Here is a 25,967-nt window from a genome sequence, read left to right on the forward strand (position 1 = left end):
TCTTCACTTTCTTCGTTGTTTAATCGAGTTATCCCCTACAAACTAGTATCAGAGCTAGTTCAATTTTTGAAGTTAATTTATTCAAAGATGGAAGCGTCAAGGTTCGATAATGAGGAGTTCGACAAAATTACAAATTTCAATTTGTGGCAAGTTTGGACGACGACAATACTGGTTCAGAACGGTCTTAAAAAGATCATTACAGGGAAGAAACCCGTAGATATGAATCAAATAGAATGGGAAGAGCTTGATAAAAAGGTTCTATCCACTATTCAATTATGCCTCACGAATAATGTGTTACAAAAGGTTCTAGAGGAGAAAATAATGTCTGCATTATGGAAGAAACTGGAAGTTTTATATATGGTGAAATCTCTGGCCAATGGTTAAGTATTAAAACAACGTTTCTACACATTCAAAATAGTCGAAGGTGAGTCCATTAGAGCTTATATTAGTGAGTTTGTTACCCCCTTTAATGACTTAAAGAATCTCAAAGTAGAGATTAGTGACGAGGATCAAGCTATGTTGTTGTTATGCTCTTTGCCCTTTTATTATAAAAATTTCAGGAAAACTCTAATTTATGAGAGAGATCACCTCTCATTCGAGGATGTGAAGGGGAATCTTCTGAGCAAGAATAAACTCAACAACAAGTTAGGACCAAACAAAAAATTAGACGGCCAAGCATCAATTCTAGTTGTAAGAGGCAAAGAACAAATTAGAAAAACAGACGAAACAGGTCTAAAGTAAGGTCCAAACCTAGAAACTGTGACAAGTATTATGGTTATTATAAAAAGGTAAGTCACGTTAAGGCAGAATGTTGGAAACTTCATAGGGATATCGAAAATGACAAAAAAGATAAGTAGAAAGCCGAAGTTGTTGATGCTAGTGTAGCCGAGGACAAAGGTAATGATTTCTTATTAGTGTCAATGAGCAAAAGCTCTCATCTTATTTTTGAATAGATCTTAGATTCAGGGTGATCCTATCACATGTGTCCCAACAAGAACTAGTTTTCCACGTACAGTTCAGTTGAAGGTGGAGTTGTGTTGATGGGGAATAACTCTCCACTTAAAATATCTAAAATTGGAATAGTATAAATTAGGATGCACGACAAAATTATTCGGACACTGTCAGATGTTAGTTATGTTCTTGATTTAAAGAAAAATATTATCTGATTGAGAATTTTGGATTCTAATGGTTGTAGGTAGTCATTGAGTCAAATGACTTAAAATTTTCTCATGGGGCTATTGTTATGATGAGAGGATAGAAAAAGGGACACATATATGTTTTGCAAGGGTCAACGATTACTGGTGCAGTTGCGATTGTTGAAGAACAGCCGAAATTGCCACCATGTCGTGATGAGAATCAACCTAACATCGCAATGACACGATGTGACTCTTTCTCCACCGATTCCAATTCAACCAAACTTTGGCACATGCGACTGGGTCATACAAGTGAGAAAGATATGACAATCTTATGCAATAGAAACATTCTCAAAGACACTAAAATTGGTAAGTTAGGTTTATACGAGCATTGCATTTTCGGGAAACAAACCCTAGTCAGTTTCAATTCAGTAGTGCATAAAACAAAAGGGTCTCTAGATTACATTCATTTTTATTTATGAGGTCCATCTTCTGACATCTCAAAAGAAGGTAATAAATATTCCCTAACTTTTATTGATGACCAGTCTAGAAAAGTTTGGGTTTATTTCTTAAAACAGAAAAATGAAGTTTTCAGAATCTTCAAACAGCGGAAGACACTGTTAGAAAAATAAAGTAAAAAATTCGTAAAGTGGTTGAGAATAGATAATGGTATTAAGTTCTGTTCGTTAGAGTTTAATGATTTCTGCAAACGAAAAGAAATTAAAAGACACTGAACCATTGTTAGACTGCAAGAGAATTAAGTTGCTGAAGGAATGAACAGAACCTTGATGAAAAAGGCTAGATACATGCTTTCTAATGTAGGCTTAGGGAAGGAATTTTGGGCTGAAGTCATAAACCTGGCAAGTTATTTGGTAAATCGATCTCCTCATCAAGTATTGAACAGTAAATTTTCAAGGGAAAGATGGTCAAGTAATCCTCTCAATTATTATAATCTTATAATTTTCTGTTATCCTTCTTATACCAAAGTTAGCCAAGGAAAGCTCGAACTAAGGATTGTTAAAAGCATCTTTCTAGGATACTTTGGTAGTACAAATGGTTTTAAGTTGTGATGTTCGAAATCCAATAAAATAATTGTCAGCAAAGAGATGTTAAGTTTGATGAATCTGCCATGTTTCGATCAGAAAATGAGGTTTTTACTTTTAAAGACACAACAAATCAGACTGTCTTGAGCAAGGTGGAGCCAAAAGCTGAAACAAGGGGCGACGTCACGTCAAGCAAATACCCAACATTGCAACGACGCAATGAACAAATTTCTCGTCCTAACGAGTCTTACGACGTCATGATGACACGAGAAAATTCTGATTCTTGCATATTTGAAGTTGTTTCAGAATTGTTTGGGGTTCCATCCGACTCTCAGGAACCCTCACTATCTTAGTTAACTAATTATAAGTTGGCTCGTGACAAGAAAAGGTGAGAAATATGACCACTACAGAAATATTGTGAAGGAAACGTAGTGACTTATGCTTTAAGTGTTGCTAAAAGCATTAATTCAATCGATCATTCATGTTATTATAAGGTAGTTCAAGCCTATAATTCTAGCAAATGGCTCGTTGCAATGGAAGAAGAGATGTAATCACTTTAAAAGAATTATACTTTGAGGCTAGTTAAACCATCCATTGGTAAAAGAATCGTTGGTTGCAAATGGGTGTTTAAAAAGAAGGAAGGTTCGAGTCTTAACGACACTAGGTACAAGGCAAGACTAGTTGCAAAGGGCTACATTTAAGTGGAGGGAGTTGATTTTCATTATGTTTTCTCCCTGGTTGTGAAACATACATCTATTTGGGCACCCTTGACCCTTTTTGCATCAAATAATCTTGAGTTAGAGCAGTTAGATGTAAAGACTGCTTTCAATCTTGGTGACCTTGAGGAGCACATCTATATGCAATAATCGGGATGCTTCAAATTTGAAGGTAAAGAAGATCATGTTTGTCTCTTACAAAATTCTTTGTACTGTTTGAAGCAGTCTCCTCGGTAGTGGTATAAAAGTTTGACTCCTTCATGTTGACTATTGGTTTTTCTCGAAGTAAGTATGATAGTTCTGTTTATCTACAATGTATTGATGATGGTTATTTTATATCTTTGTTGCTTTATGTTGTTGATATGTTAATTTCGGCTAAGAATCCATCTGAAATTGATCGTATTAAAACCATGCTTAACTCTAAGTTCAAGATGAAGGATTTAGGTGCAGCAAATAAAATTTTGGGGATGGAAAATTTGAGAGATAAACATTGTGGGAAATTATTTTTATCGCAACAAAGGTACATCAAAGAAGATCCTTGAGCAATTTGAGATGCAAGATGCAAAACTGGTAAATACTTATTTAGCTACACACTTTAACTCTCAGTTTCAGATTCTCCATAGAATGAAGAAGATGAAAGGTATATGTAAAAAATACCTTATTCAAGCGCATTTGGAAGTTTGATGTATGCAATGGTATGCACTCGTCCTGATATTTTACATGTTGCTAGTGTTGTTAGCCGATACATGGCCAATCCTGGTAAGTTACACTAGCATGCAGTTAAGTGGAGTTTCAAATATTTTCGGGGTACTTCTAACATGTGCTTAGAGTTTGAAGAACCCAAAAAGGTTTAGATAGATATGTTGATTCTGATTATGCATGAGACTTAGATCGAAGAAAGTCTCTCATAGGTTACATATTTGATTTTGGGAATTATGTCATTAGTTGCAAAGTGGCACTTCAAGCTACAGTGGCTTTGTCGACTACTAAAGCAGAATACATGGCAATTACAGAAGCAGTAAAAGAAGCAATTTGGTTAAGGGGTTTATTCAATGAATTGGTAAGTGAAAATGTATCACGAGAGAACGAGAGAACGAAGCACAGAGACATTCGTTATCATTTTTTTCGAGAGGTGATCATTCAAGAGGACGACATGTTGACAAAGAGCCTTCTAGTTTCAAAGTTCGAGCATTGCTTGGACTTGGTAAGCATCAAACAAAGAATCAGTTAAACTCCTAACAAGGCTTGGGAAGGGAGTTGAACCAAATACGATTCAAGGTGGAAATTTGTGGGAGAATGCCTCTTATTTTGACCAAAGTTTATTTTGACTTTTCTTCTCCTAGTTAAACTTTATTTTTAGTTTCCCACTTAAACTTTAATTAACCTAGAGTTATTGTAGTCATATATGCTACAAATTTCAACCTATAAATAGGCCTTAGTTACTCTGGGTTTTACACAACAAAAATATTTAGATTGAGAATTTTGTTCTTTGTTTCGAAGGGTTTTCCTTGTGGGGCTTCAGATTTTATTTTAATTTTCTCTATCTTTTATACTCTTGTAAGACCCCTTACCTGACTTGGTCGTCGAACCCGAGTAATAAGGTGCTATGAAAATATCCAATAATCAACAAATACTTTACCAAACAAGATCTCAATAATTTATCATCAAATCACATATAATCAAACATAATACAAATTTTAAAATCTACATGGACCTAACTATGAAATTCAAGCTTGAAATAGGTTAAACTATAAAATTTCAAAGCTTAAAAATTAATATTAAAATCTCTAGTTGGTATCGATACCTTTCTAAAAATTGATACCAATTTATGATTATGTTTTCTTTGTAAAACAATTGTACAAATAATTATTTTATGGTATCGATACTTTATGAAAAAGTATCGATACTCAAATAAAAATCGATACAATTTTGGCATTTTGTTTGTTTTAAAACTGTTCATATGGTCAAGTATCATACTGGATACTGAAATATCGATACCTAAATTCAAAATGGTAAAATCTCTCTTTAAAAGGTCCATTTTATGCCCAAAACATACCTAAACACAATTGATATACCTAGACATAATTAAAGGCATGCAAATCATCATCTAAACATATTATCCAAGTACAACTCAATTCAATATATATCAAAATCTAAGCCAAATATATATATTCTTAAGATCAACCAACCTAAATAATTAGCTATTAAGTCATCAAGGTACCTCAACATGAACAACTAAACATTCAATTTCATTTATAAAGCATACACCTCAACTATCTAATCAACATGCATATCACCAAATTACTCTAGCAATACATCTTCAAAATGATCATTCCTATCAACCACACATATATACACAATACTTACAAACTTAGAACTCAAATACCATTAAGACACAAAATGAACATTACATATATCTAGAACATGCTAGGTACATCTCAAGATCAAAAGAACATTTCACCAACAGTTGAGTTCGGGATGGTCGTTGGATGCTGAGTAGACTATCGAACCGATAAGTACCTAACCTGCGCACGAAAAAAATAGTATGTTGAGTATAACTAAGCGGTATTTCTATAATCCGAACATAAAAGTAATATACAATACAATTATATGTTCAAATTAAAAAAAATACTATGCAATATTATCTCAATCATAGTTCAATTCATTTCATACTTAATTAAACATCAATCCTTAAATACATATCCATTCACTACTATAGTTTCCAATTCACATTTCATTCTATATTTCACTTCATTTTATCACATTTGCTATTCAATAGCATTGCCATCTCAAGTCGTTATCTCGACTTTATCGTTTATTTCCCCTATTAACGTGACTTAGACTTGGACACATGGATCCAACAATCATATTTTCATATCAAATCCACATCTCACGAAATTATTTCAAAGGAATAACTCACCTTATATATATACTTACCAAATAATGCAATGTATAAAAGTATTGTTTTTAAATAGTTTAGATTATAATACAAATCGTAATCTCTGAGCTATTCGTCGACAACCTTGCCTTTTCCCTTATTTTTCAAGAAATTTGAGTCGACGTTAGCTATAGAAATAAATAAACCATACATATCATTAATACACAAATAATTTCACATTTAATTGCTAATTTATACCATTTTTACACTTTATTTAATTAGTCCCTAAAGTCGGACTAACTTAACTTCCACATTAAACCCCAAATTTTAATATCAAATTAACTCTAAGACAAATTTAACTCCCTAATTCTCATTTCTACCCTTAGATTTCAAAATTTTCACAATTTGGTGCATATTATACAAAATCATGAAATTGACTTTACAAATTAGTCCTATTTCACATCCAACCTTAAAATCTATCAAAATAACACCTTAAACATCAACCATTCATCTAATATAACATCCTAAAAATTTAACAATAACAAAAATTAAAACATGGGTCAACTAATTTGTAGTATCGGGATTCCGAAAACATAAAAATTATAAGAAAAAGGACTAAATTGACTAATCAATTAAAACTTAAAAACCTTAAGACCCTTGGCCGTTCGTGAGGTTTTTCTTCTCCTACCTTCGAAAGCTTTGAGAAAAAGGAAAAGAAATATCCTTTCTCTTACTTCCCACTTATGTTTATAATCTTTAATTTATTTTTGTTTTTTTTACTCTTTTAATTTTATTTTATAACTTTATGTTTTGTTTTATTTATTAATTTTATTACATTTGCTTTTATAAAGCCATTCATTGCCGTCCACTTTCATTAAACCAATGGTTTAATAACCTTATGAGTCCCCTAATTATGTTTTACTTTATGATTTAATTATAATTCAACTTTTGACTCTTACGCGATTTAGTCTCATACTTAAATTAATCACTAAATCAACGAAATTACCTAACCGATATTCGATTTGCTTCTAATATAACAACGTAAGTATTTAATAAAAATATTTACGAGTTCATTTTATGGAAACGAGGTCCTGTTACCTCAATTTCCAAAATCACTGACTTTAGAACCGATACACTTGTACATTGTTTAACTTTTCAAATAATTAAAATTATTAGACCAAACCTCAATCTAATGTTGTAATACCCTCATAAATATTAATAAATAATATTCACAAATTCTATCATCGGAAAATAGCATTCCGAAACTAATGTTTCTAACTCCACTGACTTTTGGGTCATAACAACTCTTCTTTATTATAGTGAAATCTCCTTTTGCTTGTGGTTTTTATCCTCTTTTGAGGAGTTTTTCCATATAAAATTTACATTTTCGATCTTTTTGATTCTTATTTTCTTCACTTTATTTGTTGTTTAATCGAGTTTATTCCCTACAAAAATCGAGAAAAAAATAAAAGGGTAAAATACTATATGCACTAATTAAGTTAATAATGGTCAAAACTTCTTCTAATATTTCATCAACTCAAATTTAAATGTATTATAAGATAAATTAACGCTTTTATTATGGTAGTATTTGGAAAGTCACTTGGTAATTAAATTTGGGTGTCAAGTAATTATATAAGTATGACATGTTAGGATAAACAATGTAATTGGTGTGTCCCACCAAAATGAGTGCAATTGAGCACCCAATTACAATTTTCAATTCTTAGGGAGGGTGACAATTGAAGTAATTACACAAGTAATTACACTCAATGTTAATTTTTAAAAATATATATATACAAGCTATCAAAATTACATTATAAATATGAACATGTATTAGTGTTTGAGATTATAATGGCAAAAATTTATTATATTATATATCCTAAAATATTATATTATAAAATACTTTATATAATTTATAAAATTATAAAAAATTATATTATTTAAATCAAAATATATATATAAAGTTATAACTAAAAAGTTTAAAATTAATTTAGATATTATAAAAGTGTTATAATATATTTATTTTAAAATTTTATGACTAATAAGTATAAGCATCAGTTATTTATGTGTCCATGCTATATATTATAAAAATAATATAGTTTTTAATAAAAAATTTATAGTTTTTTTCTCATAACTTATTTATAAATAATAACTTTATGAAATTATGGGAAAATATATTATTTATAATAAATGCTATGAAATTTATGGGACATAAAATTTTTTTATAAAAGTTATATACTATAATTATATATTATTTTATTTAATCTATGTATTATAAAAAGGGATATAACCTAGTATAAGTCTTTCTCCAATTAAGTTTATATAAGTTTTTATAATTAAAGCTACAAACTTTTTCGACCGTTAACCCAAACATTATAAGGTCAATGCTAATTATACAAATATAAAAGGTTTTCTTGCATCATATCGTGGGGTATGAAACCATTTAAGAGAATGGTACCAACCACAAGAATCATAAACAACTCACGAACTCTTTAATTTGAGACATTCAAGATTTCGGAATGTAATTGAGAAGACATTTGCTATTTAAAAAAAAATCCATATTAGCAACATCATCTTAGTATATCTTAAAAATAACAAGATTGAATTGTACTAATATGTTTCATATTTCATAACTTTAATCATAGGTGGAATTGAGATGATCCATACTTCAAAGAGTACATGGAAGAAAGAGAGATTGATAATCTTAACGATGCATATTCAAATTCAAATGATGAACTCGATTAAGGAGTAACAAATGATGATAAAGAGCACATTTTAAATATTAAAGAAAGAATAATCCAAAAATGCACTAAAACAATTAGATAAAATTGCACATGGTGTGTATTTTTCTTATTATTTTATTAATAATTATATTATCAACTGCATTTTAGACTAACATAATACATATGATGATTTGATTTTAATTTTTATTACTTATTTAGAAATTATTTTATCATACTCATCATTTTTATAGTAATTAATATTTTTAAAAATATAAATTAAATAACTATGTAATTATAATTTTTCCTATCAACCATGATACAGGAAATACGATGTAATTATACTCTATCATCAAACATGTCTAGAGAATTACAATTCTTTATAATCACAAAGAAGTGTAATTACACTTTCATTCAATCACTTTATGTTATCCAAACAAGCCCTATATATTTTATAGATTATACCTCAACTTCACATCATTCTCAATCTCAAGATTGTATATACCATCAACTTATCATCTTTCAAATCCAATATATAAGTGTGAAGTCCTTTTATTTATAATTAACAATAAATGTAAAATCACATGTTTGGAAATTTTTGAATAAATTAGAATATCCTTTAATGTGAATTTGATTAGTAAATTCAAATTAAATAAATAAGTTTTTTAAAATAATAGAGTTTTTATTCATTTGAACTATATAATTAAGAATTATAGATAAAATATTCTAGAAAAATAATAGATAAAATTATATCATTTTTGTAGAATAGAGTTTTTATTGGTTTGAACTACACAATTGAGTATATTAATTATTAATAATAGATTATTTTTAAATCAATTATCATTTAATTAGTGTTACAATTATATATAAATTAAAATTAAAATTTATCATTATAAATAATCTTCAACAAATACAAATTATTAGCATTGGTAAGTTTCAAGTATCTCAAAATAAAATAATAACTTTTCAAGAGAAAATTTCAAATCATTGTCAAATGGGAATTAACACCAGAAAGTGATACAAGATCATTTTTATCATTGATGAGGTAAAATTATAGTACTCATTCATTCATCACCATACATTTATTTATTTTATAATACATATTATACTAAATTTGTTTTAAACTCACCCATATTCACTTTTCCCTTATAATTATCTAATATGAAATTTTCACTTTATAATTGTATGTTATTAATTTTCATTTTACTTTATACCATTTTGCTAATTAGTATCTTAATTATAATTTCATACAAATATTCAATTTGTTATTATTGTTCAAGTAATTTGTAACTCTAAAGCAATTAATCACATTAGAAGTTCAACGTTGATTGAAGATGATTAGATCTATATATAAGCGGAGCTGGGCCAAAAATGGGCAAGTCTAGATGATGAAAGATTGTTGAAGAAGACCAAGATAGAATACGGTGATGTCACAGCCCAATTTCGACTCTAATCGGATATAGTGGTTTCGGGACCACAAATCTTAGTCCGAAAAATATTTTAATATTATTTTCTGTGTTAATTATGTGTGAAATTATATGTGTGAAATTTTCGTGAAATAATTTTATTGTTTGAGTGCTTAATTTGAGAAAATGGCTTAATCGTGTAAAATGAAAATTTAGGGGTTAAATCTAAAAGCACCTAATTGTTGTTGTCTTTTTAAATGAGAGGTTTAAAGATGCCATAAGACCAAAATTCAAGATATTGGGTGGCAATGGACAACTTTATCATTATGTTATATGAAATATAAATTATTTATTTAAAGGTTAAAAAGGTAAACTAATAATACCTTAATATATGTTAATTAAAAAAAACAAAGCAAAATTCAATGGTTGTCATCTTCATTAGGCCAAAACTAGCTAGGGAGAAAACCATTAAAACAAACTTAAGGTTCGGCAAGTTACAAGCTTGATTCAAGGTAAGTTTTGTTTCGATTTTTGATAATTTTTACGTTTTTGAGATCGTTGCTTTGTGTACTACAAGACCCATGCTTTAATTAGAATTTGATGGTGATTTTGAGATATTCCATTGATGAATGCTTGAGCTTTTTGATAGTTGATGATGAAATATGAAAGATATGTGAAAGATTAACATGTTTTGTCTTTGAATTTTTGGTGAAATTGAGTAATTAGGGCTAAATTGTGAAAATAAATTTTTGAGGGACTAAAATGTGAAATAAATGAAATGTGTGGACTTGTATGAACACTAGGAATATTCGGTCCTAGCATGGTGTGTTTAAATTTTGTGTATTTTGTGTTTTGTGCAAAAAGGACTAAATTGCAAAAAGTGTAAAATGTTAGGGGAAAAATGGTAATTTTCCCATTAATGTATTTTTGGATTTAATTGATTGATTTTATGAATAAAAAGGCTAAATTTGAATATGGTTAGATCAAGAAATGAAGAAAACGGAATTGGATCGGGGAAAAAACGAAAGTAGTCGAGTAGTCGATCGTGTCCGTCGATATCCGAGCTAAGTCAATTAGTAATTAAATTTTATCTAAATTGAATATATATATATATATATCATACATATGATAAGCTGGAACTTAAAATATGTAAATTGAATAAAACATTGTAATTTTCCTATTTGATAGCCGAATATAGAATTGATCTTGGTAGGTTGATTTTAATGATACAAATTACATGTATGTTAGCTAAAGTATGCTTTAAGTTTAATGATATGAAATTAATAGTAAAATATACATATACACATAGACATGTAATTCAATGTAAGGCTTAATTTCTTTGGGTTGAATTTAAAGTTATGAGTTATAAATATATGGTTCGAAAGTATATTACAAGTTCTTGAGCTAAAATTTAATATTATGAGTTACATATATTTATATGCATGTGGCTCGAACATACATATATACATTTATTCAAGTTCTTGAGTTGGAGAATTGATGTATGAATTTTATATACATAAGGGGGTTCGAACATAGGTTACAAAATACTTTGAGCTGAATTTAATGTTTTTGAGTTATATCTATACGGTTCGAATGCATGTTTACTATGGAGAATCGAATATAATTCAATGCTGTGGATATACGATTATTGAGTAAAACTTATGTGAATATAAAGAGCTATACTAAAGAATCATCTTTGTATCTGAAATTTTCAGGCTTGTGCCTAGCAGGCTTAATGCCGATGAAATATTTCAGACTATACGTCTAGCAGGCTTAATACCGATGAAATATTTCAGACAATACGTCTAGCAGGCCTAATGCCAGTGTACTGGATCAGGTTTCAAGCCTAGCAGGCTATGTGCCGGTGAATTTGTTCAAAACATGTGTTTAGAAAGGTCTTGTCAATGTAATATTAAATGTTGTTAGACATGTGAATGAATTTTATCTGCAGGTATGTATTAGTTAAATGAATGAAAGGAAATGAGGTAAGTTGGCTATTTGAGATGAAATATTATAAGTGATTATAATATTGTAAGTTATCATGTTTATTAATAGGTGTAAATCAGATTAGTTGATAACTATGTTACCATAATGAAGGCTTATATATATACATATGTGTTAAGGTATGTTTGGATTAATAGAAAAGTATCTGAAATTAAAAGTATAACCAAGAGATGTATATTGCCTTTAGAAAATAAGTTAATTGCCCTTTTATTTTATTAGTTAAATTTTATCTATGCTATTGACTTACTAAGCTCTCAATGGCTTACTGTATGTGTTTGTGTCTGTTTATTTTTGTCTTATAGATTTTGAGGTTGTTACGAGCTTGGGGATCGTCAGTAAAGCTCATCACACTATCAAATAATCACAATAAATTTTAAGCTAAAATTTCCTTCAAAACGATGGCATGTCTAGATAGCCTTGGTTTTGGTTTAAAATTCGAAAAAGTCTGTATTAACGCCATGCGAAAATGGCTTAAGTTCCTTGTCTATATTCGGTTTTAATTGAATTATGGTTTAAGTATATTTTAATCATTTAAGCTTAAATGGATAGTACTTATAAGGAATATATTTATAAATATGCATTTGATGGTGTTTTTCTTTAAAAGATTAAGCAAATAAAGTATATGGAGAAAATATGCTTAATGTATGTGTTATAATAAATAAGGATAGGTTATGTATTCTTAACTAAGTGATATATAAATTAAATATATGGTAAGTAATGATTTAGAAATTAGGTAAGAATAAGTTACAAATTTATAAATTGAAATATACTTAAAATTTAATTACCGCATGTATTCGGTTTGTTGAATTATGTCATATAAATGAATGTTATGTGCGTTGTTTGATCTAGTTATAATTTGAATATATATATTCGAATACATCTAGATCAATTAAATTTGGTTGAGTTAATAAGTAATGCAACCTTGTTTTAATAGAAATGGTTCAAGATGTGCAATTAGCATTTAAAGTAAAACAATGGAAATTTGACATAATATAATTTTGTATTTGTGCATTTTAATATTAAATGTGATCGTAACATTTTGTGCATTGCATTGTGATAACTAAAATATGTATATGTCATATCAAGATGTTATTTATAAGATTAAATTTATAAGGTGTACTTGTATTATTTTTGAATTCGACAAATATAGAATATGTTTTATTGTTTATATGCAAGATGTTTAAATAAGTGAATAAAAATTTATTTATTTAAAACTGTTTGTAAATTATGATTTTGTATTTAATTGTGTTCAATTATGCTATGTTTGGTAATGCCTCGTAACCCCAATCTGGCGACGGACACGGGTTAGGGGTGTTACATTTAATTGGTATCAGAGCTACGGTTTAGTCGATTCTAGGACTAACGTAGCTTGTGTGAGTCTATCTATACATGCCATATTTTATGCTGCGATAGTGTGATGACTTCTGACATCTGAAAATTTGTTTTTCTTATAGTAATGGATCCCGATCAAGCCGTAGCCGATGATGTTGAGAGTATAGCGTCTGTTCTCGCGTAAGGGACAGAGCCTGTAGATTCTAGGCCGACCTCGAGTAACTAGGAGGGGGAGGCTAAACAAGCCTTTTTCCAAATGATGAACGACTGGTTTACTCAATATATCCGGACTAATTCGGCTGCATAACAACCTCCACCCCCAACTAATCCATCTCTGATACCTGTGGTACCTCAGATGATTGATCCGATGAAATTTAATAAGCCCCCTGTTGATAAAATTAAAAAATACGAGATCGAAAAATTTAGGGTCGTAGTTAATGATGATACTGAGCGGGATAAATTTTGGCTCGATAACACTATCCGTGTATTCGAAGAATTGTCATGTATGCCCGACGAGTGTTTGAAATGTGCCATGTCTTTGTTACGCGATTCTACCTATCATTGGTGGAGCACTTTAGTGTTGGTTGTGCCGAAAGAGTGGGTCACTTGGGAATTCTTTCAGATTAAGTTTCGTAAGAAATATATCAGTCAAAGATTCATTGATTAGAAACGTAAAGAATTTCTTGAGCTTAAACAGGGTCGTATGACTGTCACTAAATACGAGCAAGAATTTGTGAGACTCAGCAGATATGCCTGAGAGTGTGTTTCGACTGAAGCTACAATGTGTAAACAATTTGAAGAAGGGCTGAATGAAGACATTAAACTGTTAGTTCGTATACTTGAGATAAAAGAGTTTGTGGTACTTGTTGAACGAGCTTGCAAGGCCGAAGAACTCAGGACAGAGAAGAGAAAAGCTGACTTTGAAGCTAGAGATTCCCGTAAAAGAACATTCAGTAAATCATTTTAGTCAACCTCAAAGAAATTTAGTGAGGATCATAGCCGATCTAAAGCTACTACAGGGTTTTCTAGACGAGATCGAGATTGACCTCCTGTGAGTTCATGAGCCACTTCAGTTGCTAGTGTTGGCAATGTTCGACAGAATAGATCAGAGTGCAAGCATTGTGATAAATGGCATCCTGGAGATTGAAGATTGCAGGATCGGTCTTGTTTTAAGTGTGGATTAAAGGATCATTTTATTCGGGAGTGTCCGATGCTAGCTGAGCAAAACACTGTTCAGAGTACCAGATCGAGTAATGTGTTAGTGTGAGGTAGACCACCCAGACATACAGGTAACGCAAGTGGTAGTCAGAGAGGGACAAAAGATACGGCAGTTAGATCTGAAGCTTGTGCACCTGGCAGAGCATATGCTATACCCGCACGAGAGGAGGCCTCATCCCCAGACGTTATTACTGGTACTTTCACTCTTTATGGTACTAATGCTATTGCATTGATTGATCCTGGTTCAACTCATTCATATGTGTGTGAGACTTTAGTATTCAGTAAGACTTTGCATGTTGAGTCTACTGAGTTTGTGATTAGAGTATCAAACCCCCTGGGCTTGTGTGTTTTGGTTGACAGAATGTGTAAAAATTATCCATTGATGATTCGAGATTCATGTTTTCTGGCTGATTTAATGTTGTTTCCATTCGACGAGTTTGATATTATTCTGGGTATGGACCGGTTGACTTTACACGATGCTGTGGTAAATTGTAAAAGAAAGACGATTGATTTGAGATGTCAGAATGATAAGATTATTCAGGTGGAATCTAATGATTTGAATGGTTTACCAGCTGTGATATCTTCGATGTTAGCTCAGAAGTATGTGAGAAAGGGCTGCCAAGCTTACTTTGCATATGTGATTGATAGTAAAGTGATTGATAAGAAGATTGAATCAGTGCCAGTTGTGTGTGAATATCCGGATGTGTTTCCTGAATAATTGCCAGGGTTGCCGGCGATTAGAGAGGTAGAGTTTGGGATTGAGTTAGTACCAGGGATGACTCTGATATCTATAGCTCCGTATAGAATGGCACCTACAGCATTAAAGGAATTGAAAGCTCAGTTACAAAAGTTGACAAATAGGGTTTTGCGAGACCGAGTTTCTCTCTTTGGGGAGCACCAATTTTGTTTGTGAAAAAGAAAGACGAAACGATGAGAATGTGCATTGATTACCAACAACTCAATAAGGTGACTATAAAGAATAAATATTCGTTGCCACGTATTGACGACTTGTTCGATCAGCTAAAAATGGCTTCAATGTTTTCGAATATAGATTTCAGATCGGGTTACTATCAGTTACGAGTTAGAGACTTCAATGTGCCTAAAACTACTTTCCGAACAAGGAACGGACACTATGAGTTTTTAATTATGCCTTTTAGACTTACTAATGCACCTGTTGTTTCCATAGATTTGATGAATCAGATCTTTAGATAGTATCTGGATCGATTTGTGGTAGTATTCATTGATGACATTTTGATTTACTCCCGTGATGAGACTGAGCATGCCGAACATTTGTCAAATTAGAAGAGTTGTTTCTACACTTAGTGTGTGGCTGGTAGAAGATAACGACCAGAGAGGGTTCAAAAGTAGTAGTCGATACCCGAATCTAGGGAGTGGCACTAAAGAAGGGGTTTGGCGGGATTTAGGGGTTTGGTTGGGTCTTATGTTAGGTCTTAATTTGGAAGGGGGTAATGATATTCTAAGACAGTTGGGAGGTTTTATGGATATGGAGCATGATGAGGAGGAGTCATCGATTGAAAGTGGCAATGGGAACAAGAGGCCTCGAAAGGAGGTTGGATCTCATAATTTTACTGGGGTGGAAGATACGATAGTGGTTAGGGAGGAAAGACCAATAGAGGAAGCCTATTTTATATCAGTGACTACTAAGAGGCAAGCCGACTGAGCACAATGAAAATCTTATGTTGGAATGTCTGTGGTTTAGGGAATCCACGGGCAGTTAAAAGAGTTCGATATTTGCTAAATATGTATAATCCCCAGTTAGTCTTTCTTATGGAGACTAAATTGAATACTAAAAGAATGGAGAATGTTTGAAGGTGATGTGGTTTTTTGAATGGATTTGACATTACTGTTGATGGATCGAAAGGTGGTTACTGTTTAGCTTGGAAAGGTAATATATTGTCACTCTGAGAAGTTATTCAGTTCACCATATTGATGTTGACGTTGAAGAATCTGATAGTACCTTACAATGGCGTTTTACTTGGTTTTATAGGGCTCCTTATGCTTGAGGAAAGTAGGATACTTGGAGATTATTAAAATCGTTTAGGAATTCACAGGACCCCTTATGGATAGTTTGTGGGGATTTTTATGAAATCATGTATTCCTTTGAGAAGGTGGGGGAATACCTCGGGATAAGTGGAGGATGGAAATGTTTTGAGGGGTTTTAGAAGACTGTCACTTAATGGATGTGGGATATTCGGGAACATGGTACACATAGGAGAGGGGGAATCTTCTGGAAACAAATATAAATGAGAGGTTGGATAAGGGTGTGGTAAATAAAGGAATGATGATTTTTTTCCCAAATTTGATGGTACGACATTTACCTTATTTGTACTCAAATCACTACCCTATCCTTGTTCAAATGGATCGAGAAAGTTTTCATCAAAGACCAAAACAATTTTGCTTTAAAGATTGGTGGGTAATAGAGGAGTCCTTTGAGGGAGAGGTTAGGAAATTATGGGATAGTAGTGAAGGCGACCTATTTGTCAAGTTGGAGCGAGTTAAGGAGGGTTTGCACAAATAGGCTAAAACGATTAGGGGGAAAAAAGGATCTTCGTAAGGAGTTGAGTAATAAGTTGGGAGATTTTGTGGAAAATGAGAGGGACGACGTCACTCTTGAGGAGCTGATCGATACGAAAGTTAAATTAAACATGAAGATTGACAAAGATAAGATGTTCTGGGAACAGCGAGCGCGAGTGAACTAGTTGCGCTCGGGTGATAAGAGCACAACTTTCTTTCATAAGTATGCCTCGCAGAGGAGAAAGACCAATAGAATAGGGGCCTCACAGTATAAAGATGGGAGATTGACGACGGAAGAGTCTGAGATGGATAGAATTGCGAGAGACTACTTTCAAGAGCTATTCACTACTACTAGTAGCGTCATCTCTGATTATATTTTGAGGGGGTGAGGAAGTGTACTTCAGATCAAGACAATTTGTTGTTGACTGAAAAGTATACTAAGGATGAAATTGTGGTGGCCTTGAAGGGAATCGGACCTACAAAAGCTTTTACTACTGATGGTTTTCCAGTATTATTTTTTCAACGGTGTTGGCATATTGTGGGTAGTGAGATTTCTGATTTCTGCTTAAAGGTCCTAAACGAAGGTAAGGAGCTTTACTCCCTAAACATTACTAATATTGTGTTAATCCCAAAAATTTCTTATCATATGAATCTAAAGAATGTTAGGCATATAAGCTTATGTACTGTGATTTATAAGCTGATTGCTAAGGCAATTGCTAATCGATTTCAATGTATGCTGGAAATTTGTATCGATAGTGCCCAAAATGCTTTTGTGCTAGAGAGGTTGATTTCTAATAATATACTGGTAGCATATGAGATTGTTCACTCTTTTAGACATAAACGATTGGGTAAAAAAGGGTCTGTGGCACTAAAGTTAGACATGAACAAAGCGCACGATCAGGTTGAATGAGGATTCCTTCGTGTAATGATAGAGCGTATGGGTTTTTCTATGTCTTGGATTAATTTGATTATACGATGTATCACATTGGTCTCATATTCGGTGATAGCTAATGGCAAGGTTGGGGGAGTTTTCAAGCCAAGCAGGGGGCTTCATCAAAGGGATCCATTGAGTTTGCTTCTTTTCTTGATATGTAGAAAAGGTTTGTTCGTTCTGTTGATTGTGGCATTGAACGAGGGTAGGCTAAATGGTGTCAAAGTGAGTGGAGAAGGGCCGCAGATTACTCATTTATTATTTGCTGATGATTGCATGTTGTTTGGGGAGGCTAATGACAGGGGGTTTGCATTTTAAAATATGTTCTAAAGGAATATGAGCTCTGTGCAGTACATATATTATGAAAAGTCAATAGTTTTTTTTAGTTCTAATGTAGCTGAAGAGGGTAGGCTATCGGTTATAGGAACGTTGGGTGTAAAATATTCAAATGACCCAGATTGTTACTTGGAGCTTCTAAATATGGTGGGAAGGCGTAAGAAAACGGCATTTCAGGTATTAAAAGATAGGATAAAACAGAAAATTAATAGTTGGAGCATGAGATTTTTATCTCAAAGAGGCAAGGAAATCTTCATAAAAGTTGTACTCCGAGCTATTCCTACGTATTCTACGATGTGCTTTATGTTACCTGCTTTATGTTACCTAAATCGCTGTGTGTAGAGTTGGAAAGTTTAATGTCTAGATTTTGGTGGCAAAAAGGTCATAGTAGAAGGGGTATACATTGGTTCGAATGGAGTAGGCTGTGCAAGTTGAAAAAGGTGAGAGGTTTGGGGTTTTTAAGCCTAGCTAAATTTAACTTAACGTTATTAGCAAAGCAAGGTTAGCGTCTTTTAAATTATTTGAATTCGTTATTAGCTAGAGTTCTAAAAGCTATATACTATCCACGGTGTGATTTTTTGGAAGCTAGGTTGGGGAATCTACCTTTGTATACCTAACAGAGCATTTGGGCTGCTAGGGGCCTCCTTAAGAAGGGTCTTTGCTAGAGAGTTGGTAAGGGGTATAAAATGAGGACGCTTGGATTCCAGGTGTTGCAAATTCCAAGATCAGTGGAGCGATTAGTAGAAATGGTATTTTCTAAAGTATCAGATTTAATTGACAGCTCGAATAGAACTTAGAGAGTTGGGTTGATTCGGAATACCCTTTTCATAGAGGGCACAGACAGAATTCTACGAATCCCTTTAGCCACAATATAGAACGATGATCTGCTGGTGTGGAAAGGAGAAACTTCGAGCGAATTTACAGTTAGGAGTGCATACAAACTATTGTTCAACATCCCTACTGTTTCTAGTGCTAATGAGATACAGGATTAAATGAAACCTTTTTACAAAAAATTATGGAGCCTTAATCTCACAGCAAAGCAAAAAATTACAACTTGGAAAGTCTCTTGGGACTTTCTGCCTACCCTAACCAATCTATAGTGCAGACAACTCAGATCAAGTACAGTATGCCCAAGGTATGGTTTGGGAGTGGAAACCTCTGTGCATGTATCTCGAGAATGTCCTGTTTCAATAGAATTGTGGACATATTTAAACCTGGCTTGGGTGATATCTAAACCCAATCTGGGTAACTGGGAGTGGCTCACCTGGGTGTTTGAAGATGGTTCGAACAAACAATGTCGATTATTCTGCTATGCACTTTGGGTTATCTGGAGTGAAAGAAACAAAAAAATTCATGAGGACGGAACAGTTCTGGAAAGGAAATTGCAAACAAAATAATGAGTATTGCGCTGGAGAATGAAGCCCTTAGTAACAGAAGCCTTACCAAACACTTATCCTCTTTGGAATCTTGACTCCAAAAGAATCATGTGGTTCGCATTAATTTTTATGCGGCTTTTAGCCAACAAATTTTCAAATCTGCTTCGGGGTTGGTGACTATGAATGAAAGGGGGGAGGTAATTGTCTCCAATCGGTTCTGGCGAATCGGATAGCCTCTTTACTTGCTGCGGAAGCTTTTGCATGCTCTCAAGCAGTGAGGTTGGGGATGGGGATAGGTGTGGATGCAGTAGAAATCAAAGGGGATGCATTGACAGTTATCAAAAAGTGTTAGTCCAATGTTGAAGATAAGTCGAAAATAGGAGCTTATATTAAAGATATTCACCAAAATAAGAATCATTTCCACAAGATCTATTTTAGACGTATATCAAGATGCGCAAACCAAACGGCACATATAATCGCCATAGAAAGCCTTAAGAGAGGCGAGCAGGTTTACCTGGAACAGGCAGTGCCACCTTATGCCATGCCTTCGCTGGGGTTAGGACGAGAACCAGACTGAAGAGACGGAGTGATTTTTTCACAAACGGAGAAGGTGCTCAATGGTTTTTTTTTTCTCTTAACAGCATTAGAAGTCTCTGGAGGATTGCAACTGACAACAAAAAGTACATTTTGGGAAGCGAGGGTGGCAGTCTATTAATTCGACTGGACAGGGGGACGTTTTAGTTTCCTTTTTTTTTTCTCTTTTTTTCTGCTGTTTCATTTTTTCCTAGTGGGCCTCGCTGCTAGGTTTGTCTTTTTAAGCTTGCTTTTGTTTTCGATGGGCTCTCTTATTTGGGCTTAGTTTATTCTTTATAAAATCTAGTCTTACTATAAAAAAAAAAGTAGTAGATTATAATTGATAACAAAAAGATAAAAGCCCACCTATCATCACTTAATTCTTAATGAAATTTGATCAATTATTAAAATAATCAATTAAATACCGAAGTTAAAGATATAGAAAATTTTGACAACTCAATCCTTAGTTATAATGATTGAATGATACGATAATATAATAACATTTATTTGATGCTACAGGCATTGTGACAATATTTAACATGTCACATTGCAATATTTATGTAACATTATGATCTTTTAAATGAACTTTTAAAAAAAAATTATACTTTTAGTCATTTAAATTTTTAAAATTTTATTTAGGTCATCTAATTTTGAAATGTTTACAATTTAATCACTAACATTTAAAAATGATTAATATTTATTTTGCATTACAAAATTTTCATGTGTTGGTCATAAGTTTTTATTTACTAATGTAATCTGTAATAAGTACTTAAATTTATTTAGATAAAATAGATATAAAATTTTAATTTAGTATAATTTAAAATTTTTATTGATAATAATATTATGCCTTAGTCCAAATCACTAACGTGACATGAATTTTATTTTTTTAAAATCAAATTGTGAGGGTGAGTTAGAAATTCATATTAAGATTTTCTTTTAAAAAAGTAAATATCAAAATTTTTGAAGGGTTAGTGATGGAGACTAAGACAACATTAATAATGGTGAAAAGACTAAAATATATCAAATGAAAATATAGAGAAAAAACTATAAATTAAATATAATACAAGTTCTAAAACAAAAAATTGACTTTCTTTCATATTTCTTTTTCCATACTAATGTTCTAATCAATTCTCTTTGTTTTCTTTCTCTATTAAAAAGCTTTTGGGCCAAGAAAATGTTCAAAACCCATAGAAATAGATATAACATATCAAAAGCCACAACACAAAAGCCATAATGTGACAATTACTGCATGCAACTAGTAATCTAGTGCATCGAAGAAACTAACCTTTGGGTTAAGGTAATAACATGTTATTAATTCACTCTCAAATATTCACGATTAATATCTTGTAAATGATTAATTTATTGCATCATCAAAATTGCATATCTTGAGTTACAAATATAAAATGCAACTGATTCATTTTTAAATCATCATAACCACCCTCTGGTCAAGGTAATGGCATGCTATTGATCCACTCTTGAGGGTTTGATTATGATTATGCTTTTGTATATCACCAATTCCATAATATGATCATAGAAATAATAAATCAACCAAAGGCTAAGTTATATTCTTACTATCATTCACATATAAAACTTATTTAATCAATCAACCCAATGTGTTATTATGAATGAATCATTTTATTGACTATCAACTTAATTAACTTAAAATTTTAATGGTTAATTAAAGTTTTAGCTTTTACAAAATTACAAAAATTAGTCTCAGCCTAACTCTTGATACCACATGTGTAAATGTATATTTCTTCCTCCTCCTAACAAAACTTAATTTAGTTTTTAATCATAATTTCAACATTAGAAAGAAATAACTTCAATAATGTACTGACTAATATTGAATGCACTTAATAAATGACTGGAATTAATGTACTTAATTATTAATTTTATGTGATTATGACGAATATACATAAGAGACTTGCATAAAAATTTAAAATTTAAATATATCACACTCATTATCATAAAGACTTTACTTAGTAGAATGAAGGTTTTGCTTAGCAAACTGAAAAGGAAATTGGAATGAAGAAAATTGAAGTAAAAATTAAAGAGATGAAAAAATATATTTTTGCGATAGATGTATAAGATAGGGAGATAAAAATATAAAAGAAAATTATTTTTCTTTTCATCATTACTTAGTAAATGAAAATAAAATAAAATAAAACAAAACATTTGAAAAACAGATAATTTTGAATTTACGTACATATGTCTCTTATTTTCTCTCATCTTATCACTTCAATTTAGAATGATTAATTTTTATGATTTTATTTTGTTTTCTGTCACTTTTCTTCTTTACAAAATACATTCAAAATTCATTTTCTTTTCACCTTTCTTTTCTTTCTCCCATTCCGCCCAACAAATAACGCGAGAAAATAAGGAAAAGGCTCTTGTGAAGTGTGACTATTTCTACATTATAATAGATGCACTTGATCAAAATTTCTCTGCCATAACCAGAAATATCTAATGATAAGTTGAAAATAATGCAGTAGAATGAAATGTCTGAATGAGCAATATAATCTGAAGCCTAACATGTATTTAAATGTATGGGAGGACGAAGTTACAAAAAGAGAGTATATTCTTTAATATAAGCATCTGAAGCTGTAAATATGTGGAAGAAGGTTCACTCATAAAATTTCCTCCTCTAATGGAACCTCGTACCCGAAAACCCTACAGTAATCATCCAATTCATCAGATGTAAACTTTGGCATTCTCCAGCTTTTTTGAACATCAGAGTCGTGGCCAGTCATTAGAAGCTTCAGGACCTGAAAATGGAAACATTTAATAACACATAAAAATACATTGTTTCAATGTAAAAGGACTTGGATCCTACAAAAGAAGTAATTTTAGTACCTCACTTACGCCATACTGCTGATTGCCTCATGCAATAGCAAGCTGTTAGCACTGTTCTATGCATTTCATCTTCATCATATTTCCCTTTGAGTTTCGGGTCAGCTAGTTCAGTGATGTTCCCAGATTCCATAAGAGGCTTTGCCTATAGAACAAAAAATCATTTCGGGGAAATATGGGTTACAGAAATGTAATGCCTTCACCCAAGTTGAGTGAAGTCTGCATGGTACATACGCATAAAAGGAGGCTTTGCTTTGATGAATCGACAGGCCGGCGACCAGTAATGATCTCCAGGAGAAGAACCCCAAATGCGAAAACATCTATTTTCTCATCCACAATTCCATGCATGAAATACTCTAGTGCTAGGTACCCAAATGTCCCCTCTATTGGGATCACAGCATGGTGAGTCCATTTGTTAGGAAGCCATTTTGCCAGACCAAAATCACTGATCTAAAAAGAGATGAAATCATAGTTACATGCAGGACAAATATAACTCAGTTCTTTAAATTAACACTTATAGAAGTTGGTGGTTGATTCACCTGCGGTTCATAATCCAACCCAGAAGAACATTAGAGGCTTTTATGTCGCGGTGTATTATACGGTGTTTACAGCATTTATGCAGGTAATGAAGACCTCTAGCAACTCCAAGCGCAATCTTGTATCTCATAGGCCAATCGAGTGACGCACTTGTTTTACCTGAGGATTCTCCCAATTGAATTAGCTATCAGTTTTTTTTTTTTTTTTTTTAAGTTTAATTGTTCAAAACTTGGAACAAGAAGTTGCTGTTGTTACCATGCAAAGCAGATGCCACAGTTCCCTTCTCAGAGAAGTTGAAAATCAAATACAGTCCATTTTCAATGCAGCAGCCAACTAAGGTTGCAGTATTGGGGTGACAAACATGTCCAATTATGCCCAATTCTGCAAGGAATTCTTTCTCCTTGGTTTCATCCTTGTTGTCATTGGCCAACCTCTTTACTGCTATGGCTCTTCCATCAGGAAGATAACCTCGGTACACTTCTGAATACCCGCCTCGACCAACTATATTATCTGATAAGGCCCAAAACAACATTCAAAGCAGTATTTAAGAATCTTGAGTTTAAACATCTCAAAGTTACCTGGATGGAAGTTATTTGTAGCATTTGAGATCTCCTCATAGCTAAAGCACTTTATCAAATGATTCTCCTTTCCTTTGCTGGATAAACTAGCCTTTCTTTTCCCAAGTAGACAACTAAACAATGATGAGATCAATTTGTAAGGTGACATCTGTTTCTTTATGCAGGTTTGGCCTTTAAACTTTGACACCTTAGGAGAGGATGACCCTGCCACTTTTGTGCCCCTAGAGCTACAGCTATCATCTTCAAGTGCTTCTAAAACAGTCATTGGTGAAAGCTTTTGCACCTTTCTTTCGCAGGGAATAGAATCTGAGCTTGGCTGCCTAGGTTTCCTTATCGCAACCACTGAACAGCCTTCAGGGGCATGCTTCAAACAGTATCTTTTTATCTTGTTTGATGCCCTGGGACAAAATAAATAAACAAAACAAAACAAAAAGGAAAATCAAACATCCCTGAACAAAATATTGTTGGATTTCTCACTTCTTTGAATGGTTTTTGGAGCCACGAAGAAGAAGAAAGTCAGCTGAGATGGATTTTGCTTCCTCAATTAGACCTTTTCTAACACTGGAGCTAAATCCTACTCTTGCCTCCAAGTTTACCTGAACAAATATTGTTCTTTAAATATGTTTCATGCAGGTTAACCAAATCTGCAGAAATCTAAAATGTGGTCACCTGCTTAGACTGACAGGTCTTAGCAAATTCTCCAAGCACAGATATAACATGAGCTTTTGCGTGGCGAAACTTTTCTTGGTCTTTAGTCATCAGTCTGCGCTTCTTGGTCTCCTTACCAACTGCATTTCAAAATATGCAACGTATTTTTAATGTTGTAACGTGAAAAAGTTTATTCAATTTCAATTCAAATATGGCAATGAACTTTGATGCAAAGATTAGGAAATGTACTAACCAAGAACATGTAGGGCAACGACTTCGTCATTTGGATGGGTTAGAACTCTGATTGCCCATGACAATACCTCCTTGCTGTCATCTGGATCCAATGAGATGCCAACAAGTATTTTAGCAGGAGCTGAGGTCGCCATTTTTCGCTAGTTAATTGGCCGACAGGTTTGAATGTAACTGAATATATGCAGGGAAACTATACATACACTTACATATAGACATGGTGACTTATTTATTTATGTTTTAAGATTCTTGTTGACGATAAAGGCTTGGATGAACTCTGCTTAAGAATAAGTATAGAAGCAGTGGCATGATTACGGTCAGTTAGACAGTGTGGCCACATTGGTTCTCATTGTATTATTCTTGTTATAGAAGCATAAAAAGTTTTTTAGAATGGCAAGACAATTGTGATCAATCCCTTTTATTTTATACGCATTATGGCATTATAAGAACAATAAATATGTACAGGAGTGAATCAAAATTTTTATAATTTATACTATATAATGTATTTGATTGAATTGATATCACAAGTGAATTTGATATTAATGTCATCAAGAAAATTACTTAAAAACCTTTTTAATAAAGGATTGACACCAACTTAATCAAGCAAACTACTTAAAAATCATTTTTTCGAATGAAAGATTGAATATTGATATAATTCTTTTACTATTTTATAAGAGATAGTTTAAATAAAACAACTAAAAATACCATATTTAAGGATTAAACCAAGTATAAAACGTATTTCGTTATGGGAAATTATTTCATCCACTGCTAGTGGAGTTAAAAAACTCCACTATTAACTCGACTAGCAATGATTAAATGCTGTCATGTGTCTTGAGGGGATATAAAAAAAATTTAAAATTTAAAATTAAATTAAAACAGACACGTGTCATGTACTGAGCCCTGCTTG

The 25,967-nt window shown here is 32.4% G+C and overlaps 1 protein-coding gene and 1 long non-coding RNA gene across 2 annotated transcripts; both read right to left on the bottom strand.

Annotated features, from left to right (window-relative positions):
* Positions 1–19,134: 19,134 nt before the first annotated feature.
* Positions 19,135–20,386, bottom strand: LOC105790964 (uncharacterized). The gene is made up of 2 exons (XR_001132680.2): positions 19,693–20,386; positions 19,135–19,576 (listed from the first exon to the last, which is right to left on the bottom strand). It is a non-coding gene; the product is annotated as an uncharacterized LOC105790964 (long non-coding RNA).
* Positions 20,387–22,705: 2,319 nt separating this feature from the next.
* On the bottom strand, positions 22,706–25,359 carry LOC105790963 (probable receptor-like serine/threonine-protein kinase At5g57670). The gene is given in 10 exon segments (XM_052634474.1): positions 22,706–22,963; positions 23,052–23,193; positions 23,283–23,498; positions 23,588–23,604; positions 23,607–23,744; positions 23,841–24,095; positions 24,164–24,561; positions 24,641–24,759; positions 24,833–24,951; positions 25,065–25,359. Coding segments are annotated over 9 exon segments (1,536 nt in total). The 5' UTR covers positions 25,198–25,359; the 3' UTR covers positions 22,706–22,963; position 23,052.
* Positions 25,360–25,967: the final 608 nt, after the last annotated feature.

Source organism: Gossypium raimondii, chromosome 8 (assembly GCF_025698545.1).
Source record: "Gossypium raimondii isolate GPD5lz chromosome 8, ASM2569854v1, whole genome shotgun sequence".
Taxonomy (NCBI): Eukaryota; Viridiplantae; Streptophyta; class Magnoliopsida; order Malvales; family Malvaceae; genus Gossypium; species Gossypium raimondii.